A 6,623-nucleotide genomic window follows, 5' to 3' on the forward strand; every position below is an offset into this window, starting at 1 on the left:
GGGAGGAGGAAAGGGCACGTGCGCAAAGCAAGCAAACCTTGTTCTACGGCGGTTAAGCAGGAGAATCGGGCAGGGACTTTGGTTGATGTTTAAACTGATTTGTGTTCCTTCTTTCTGACTGCTGTTTCTGCTCAGAAGTGACTGTGGGGCCGTTGTTTTCCTCCCTCTGTCTTTTCCTGGCTAACTTTCCCCATCAGTGCTTTCTGGTCACATGACCCGATCAGTGCTTTCTGGTCACATGACCCGATCAGTGCTTTCTGGTCACATGCCCCATCAGTGCTTTCTGGTTACAAACCCCCACACGCTCCTTGTATATGTTAGTATCTGACATGATAAGGGAGGAACTTGCCTTGTTTACATTTTTAGAAACTTCCCACTGTTTCCTGTGACTGCCTGACTCTTCCGCACAAATGCTTTGGGGACTTAAGGTCCGAGTTCAAAGCTTGCCGTGCTTTGTGTCCCCCCTAAAAGGAAAGGATTCGCAAGGTATTTGTATTAAATTCACCCATTCTCAAGGAATTTATTTAAGTGACTGCCCATTCTACTGCATTAGAAGCATTAACATCCAATCACTATGTATTGCATTGCATTCAAAATTATATATATTCCTAAAGTCTATTCTAATAATCCCCAATTTAGTTACAGGTGTCATTTAATATTTTTGAGTAAAATTCAATATTATTGCACAAGAGCATTGAAGCGAGTTGAGCCCTACCTACCAATTTTCAAATAATATTTAATTTGTCATCACTACTAATAAATTAGTGAGTTTTTTAAAAAAATATTTTTATTGATTTTAGAGAGGAAGGGAGAGGGAGAGATAGAAACATCAATGATGAGAGAGAATCATGGATCGGTTGCCTCCTGCACGCCCCCTACAGGGGATCGAGCCCACAACACACGTATGTGTCCTTGACCGGAATCGAACCCAGGACCTTTCAGTTCACAGGCTGATGCTCTATCCACTGAGCCAAACTGGCCAGGGCAATTAGTGGGCTTTTTAATCCTTACCGAGGATATGTTTATTGATTTTCTGAGAGAGAGAGAGAGAGAGAGAGAGAGAGAGAGAGAGATCAGTTGCCTCCCATTCGCACCCAACCAGAGATCCAACCTGCAATCTAGGCGTGTGCCGTGTCTGGGAATTGAACCCGCAGCCTTTTGGTGTTTGGGACACTGAGCCACCAGCTGGGGCCCTTAGGCAAGCCTTTAAGCATGTAAACCTTTCATGCCGTCACTCTGGGAACCGCACGTCCCCTCCTTAGCCGGTGCTTTGCATCTCTCATCTGTCCCCTCCTGGCTTTCGCTGACTTTCTGTAGAGCAGACCCCAGTGGGAGGGAGGGAGGGAGGAGGGAAGGAAGGAAGGAAGGAAGGAAGGAAGGAAGGAAGGAAAGAAGGAAGGAAGGAAGGAAGGGAGGAAGGAGTGTGTGATGAGCTGAGGGCTCTGTGCGCCGCATTAACCTCCCGCTGTGTCTCTCCCCGCGCAGTCCCTTCAGTCTGAGTATGTTCATTACTAAGGCCCTGCCGTCGGGGACCGCTGCTCTTAGCGCCACCGCTGCACCGGGACCAGCGCCAGGACCGGCTGCGGCACACGGATACCTCCGCCGTCCTCCCTCTCGTTAAAGCGACCTTCAGGGGACCCGCCGCTGGCCCAGACCACGCACAGGCACTGAGGCTGTGACACACACTTCTGAGGACCGTTTTAACGCGGGCTCGGTGATTCCGAAGGGTTATTTTTCATGTACCGCGGGAATCCTTTCTTATTGTACCTGTACAGTATACATGATGTATGTATTGTGAACGTAAAAAGCCTATTTTGATAAATTTATAAATATTTACAATGATGGAAAAGCTAGACTATATTTTGACTTAGGTTTTCTTGCTCTTTGCTACCAAAAAAGAACTCATTTGTATTTTGAATTTGTGCAGCACGCTGTTCAGTGCGATGAGCCGCCACCCCCTGGCGGGGAAGGCCCGAGGGAGGCCCGTTCGGAGAGGGACTGTTCCCCCAGGAACGTGGCCGGCAGGCCCTCCTTTCAGGGAAGTCTGCCCAAGGTCAGGATCTGCCCAGGTTCCTCTCCCGGAGGGCCTCAGCCTCCGGCCTGGCTCCGGACTCGTTTTCCCCTTCGTTTTTGTTGCTGAGCCGCTTACTTTTGCACCCTCGGGGCTTCTCCACACTGAGCACCTCGCCGCCCGCACTCGCTGGGTGTGGCTCCCAAGAGGTCTCTCCCCCGAGAAGGACTCAGGGCTCCCAAGCCAGGAGGATGGCCGCTCTGGGTACGAGGCAGCGCTGGCCCGTGATCGCACATGGCCAGGCACCAGTGTCCAAATCCAGGAAGAGAAACAGTGGGAAAGGATGCTGCTGGGTGGTTCTCTGCGTTTCAGAGAGAAGGGGCCCTGGGCTCGCAGCTGGCCTGGGAGGACCCCGCAGGGGCCTCGCTCGGAGGTCTGTGGGCTCATTTCCTGGGGAGTCGGGGCCTGCATCCCGATTCCCCGTTGCGCACCCATTGAGTTATTTATGGTGTATTTATTAGGATGGGTACCTCCAGACTGTCACACGCGCTTCAGCAAAACATTTTGTTTGTTTTACGTTTTACACTTTTAAACAGGCATTTGAATGAATGTTTGACTCAGGTGGGTTAGCTTAACCTTCAAGAACGACAGTACCAAATAATTGCACTAAGTTGATTTAAAATAAAGAGGATGATATGTTTTTAGGGATCACAAATTATGGAATTAAATTGTATACTTTTTCTAAACCTGAAATAGTGAAATATTTTATTATGAGTTATTGTATAAAAAGAGAGACTGGTGAATTGTACAGGCTGTTGATAGTATTTTTTTAAAAAACCTGGTCAGTGGGACACAATCCAGGTGACATCGGAGAAGTGGGAAAGGGAACCACATTGACATGTTAGTTCTGTGAACACGTTTGTGTGCAGCTATGAAAATGATTGTAAAATTGACTGCTGTAAATTTCTCATGCGTACGTGTGTATGCTCGTCATATGTATCTACATGTGTACGTCTTAAAAATTATTAATACACATGTGCATACATAGACAAACCAAGAAGAGTATGTATATAACATAGAAAGTATATAGCAAAGTAATTCTACTGCAATAAAAATTGTTTGACATGTATTTTGTTATGAATAGTTTACCTTCCAAAAGATATTCTGTTCTATTTTAAAGTGTAGAAGGCTACACTGCTAATAAATAATAAAAGTTTTATGCCGTTCACATGTCCTCTGGCTTTTATCATTGGGATTTTGAGTTACGAATGTCCTGAAGTCTCTTGATAATTTTGTACTTGATCCAGCCTGGTTGGTGCCTTCAGTCGAGTTTCTCAAGTTCTCCATTTCCTGGAACCCATGACGATGAGCCCTGAGGAACCTTCGAACGTCACAGTCGTCAGATAACGCCGGTGTCTTCATGTCTCTCTCTCTGTAATGCTCCGTTCTGTTCAGAAAGCGCCGATCGGGGTTCTGCGTGGTCATCTGTGACTGCGAACGCCACACCGGGGAGAAGTCAGCTTCGGGGGGACGTTGGAGCTACTTTATGTCCCCAACTAGATTGGATCCCTTTGGGGTGTGGTATCTCTGAGGTTCTTCCCTTCTGTTTGCCTCTTTAAAAACCTGAGAACACGTGGGAAGGGTTGTGGGCAGGACGGCAGCCTCCCTTCTTGAGTCCAGAGCACGGGACAGCGGGCCGAGGTCATGACGGTTCCTACACAGGCTTCTTGTGAAGTCACAACCTGGCAAACATGTCTAGAAGGGCAGACAGTCTTTTTTGACAGATTTAGTTCCTCTCCCGCCTCCACCCCCCCAAAAAAGCAACAAACAAACCAACGAGCTCGTCATAGCAACACATTTCTCGCCTGCGGGTCATTGAGCTCACGTGGTTTCCCTCTGGCCAGAGCCCTGGGGAGGGGTGCCTGTGCACCGCCAGCCGCGGTCCCAGCCGCAGAGGAACGTGGATTCCCCGAAGGTAAGCACCACGAACCCATTTTCAAAATTGCTCTCGCGTGCTTTCCTCGGGGATGCGCTGCCCGGGAGTGGGAGCCTTTTCCATGCCAAGGGCCGTGGGATACTTACCACCTCGCGTGTGGGCCATACAGAAGCATCAGCTTACAATCAGCCCGCCACCCTGGCCAGCCATTTAATGCACTCGCCCCTGATGCCTTGGCAGGGCCAGGCCAAAGGATTCCACCGGCCGTGTACGGCCTGTGGGCTAAACCACTGATAGGTTAAAAGTTTCTTTTCAAGGCAATGGCTGGCCCAGGGGCCGGACCGTACCCTGGTGTTTGGTGCCAGATGACAATGTGCTCTTTTCCTCCTCGCCCTCGGAGGCCGAGGTCAGGACGCTGCGGGGACCTTGTGGTTTTGCAACACCCGGCAAAGCAAGAACTGTGTCGCTGCTGTCTCTTTGGGAACAAGGGAGGGGGATTTCCAGCTCCAGCAAGATGCACCTCACAGCACAAGTCCTTCATTTACACACAGGTTGCATCGGGCTGTGGCACCCATCCCCCGGAAAGTGGAGAATAATTGTATTAAGTTATTTTGAGCTGAATTGAAATGGTAATATATTCCTACCCAGTTCCTTCTCTGTGGATCGAAGTATGATAATCATATTGAGGAGGAGAAAAACAGCTTTTGTGGAGAATTCTAAACTTTGGTGAGTGCAGGTAGACACTTAGATTGCAAGTCGACCTTTCATGCAAAACGCAGTGCTTCGGAGCTGGTTGTAACTGGACAGACATAAGCTCACTGACCTCTAACCTGCATGCTGCCCCAATAGCGGTGAGCTACGGGATCACGGCTTGCCCTCTCTCCTCTGGTCTGAAGCAAGTTGCCCAACGTGTTTTAAAAAGTTGGACCGCAAACAGGACGACTTGGCGACTGCAGAAATGAGCCCCACTGTGATGTTTGCACTGACATTCAGCGGTAGATTGAGGAGTAACTGTCTATCAAATGTATGTCTTTTTTTGGCCTCTTATTATTTTATTTTTCAACTGTAGTTTGCCTTCAACACTTGTTTGTATTGGTTTCAGATAGGTGTGTAGCGGGTACACATTCATAGAGGTTATAAAGCGATCCCTCCCACAACACAAGCACCCACCGGGCCCCACACAGCACCTGTTAAAATAGGGCCAGGCTGGTGTGAAAGAATACCCATCCACGTAAAATACCAGAGCCCTGGCTGGTGGCTCAATGGTTAGAGGTCAGCCTCTGCCCTGAAGGGTCGAGGGTTCAATTCCCTCGTACCTCAAGGGCACGTACCTGGGTTGTAGGCTCAATCCCACCCCAGTCGGCACGCACACAGGAGGCAACCAGTGGATGTGTCCCTTCCCCCCTTCCTCTCTAAAAATCAGTGGAGGGGAAAAAATCCTCAGGTGAGGATTAACAGAAATAAAATACAGAAACACCTCAAGCAAGCGGATACTCAGCGTTTCAAAGCCTTGGGTGGGAGCACACGTTGCCGGACCTAGAAAAGTTGGGTTAAAAGGTTTCACTGTTTTGAAACTGGAGCAGGTTGCAAGGCAGCGAGTCTGAGAGACGTGCCTATAAATTAACAACCTCGTGCAGGTCCTCAGCTGGAGCGTAAAATCGTAAAAAGCTGAACACTGGTACCCGGAACCTGACGGGAAAGCATTTAATTCTTGAAATTACAATTGTTAGGATGCCGTGTTGAAAAGGCGCGTTGGCCGAACGCAGAAGCGCTCAGGTTTGAAGTTTCCATAGCAACTTGCCCGCCGCCTTTCCCTGGTACAGGCTTCTCCCTGCACGGGGCAGCATCGAATCAACAGGCCATTGAGGACTTTTTCAGCGTCCTGAGACTGAGCCCTGAGCGATTCCTCTCTCGGTTTTATTGGCCAGGACCCTGGGCCTGAATATTCCTGACGTATCATGAGGCCCCGACTTAATAAAATCTTTGATTAAAAGCACCGTTTGCTCGGCGTCCGAGTATCGCTTTTGTTTCTGAGAGGGGCGTGCGGCTCGTACCAATCAGAGCCGCGCTGGGTCGGGTCGCCCTCTCCCCTCACCCGGCTCACCCGCAGCAGCTGTGGCCACCCTCCCCCTGCACATGCTTTTGTGAGGCATGTTCTGTACCTGCATACAGGCTCTGTCTGAACACCGGAGATGCTACGGCTTTTCTTGTTCTCGCACAAATGTGCGCAGTGTTCCTGCCACAGGATGAGCTGGCGGCTGGACAGGCCCTGTCCCCGCGTGAGGAACACGGCGAGGCTGCTTACTCATCCGAGGGCCACACGTGTCCACCCTCAGCGCCCAGCCCGCCTCCCACTTCGCGGGGACCTTCCCCCGCTGGGGGTGGGGAGGGCAGCTCTCCCTCCGGGCGAACCTGTGACAGCCTCCTTGGGGCGGCCCGCCTTCCTGCTGTCTCCCAGGTCCCCGACGCGGGCACAGGGTGAGCCCTTTTATTTCGCCTCATTTTGATTCTTTTCCTACTTTCTCGGAGTCTTTCAGAAATTAAGAGCTACAGAGATCTCGTTTTCTGGGGCGGACCCTGAGCCCCTAGGCCTGGAAGTCTGAGCGAAGTCCGGTTGGGCCGGCCTGCGGCTGGGAGAACTGGGGTGGAGCTTCGGCAGGGAGGATGAGGGGACGC

The 6,623-nt window shown here is 50.4% G+C and overlaps 1 protein-coding gene across 3 annotated transcripts in view; it reads left to right on the plus strand.

Moving 5' to 3' along the window:
• Positions 1 to 3,238, plus strand: part of CDC14A (cell division cycle 14A) — a gene marked incomplete at its 3' end in the record, with an annotated part of 63,232 nt that extends 59,994 nt beyond the window's left edge. Inside the window, exon 16 of one of the 3 annotated variants that reach the window (XM_081111911.1) lies at positions 1,486 to 3,238. In XM_081111911.1, the coding sequence (XP_080968037.1) occupies positions 1,486 to 1,515 (30 nt within the window). The remainder of the gene's footprint in view (positions 1 to 1,485) is intronic. The other 2 variants (XM_081111909.1, XM_081111908.1) reach the window with 2 other exon arrangements.
• Between the last annotated feature and the right edge of the window lie 3,385 nt (positions 3,239 to 6,623).

The sequence above is a fragment of the Myotis nattereri genome (genome assembly GCF_964212035.1).
Source record: "Myotis nattereri genome assembly, chromosome: 18".
Classification (NCBI taxonomy): domain Eukaryota; kingdom Metazoa; phylum Chordata; class Mammalia; order Chiroptera; family Vespertilionidae; genus Myotis; species Myotis nattereri.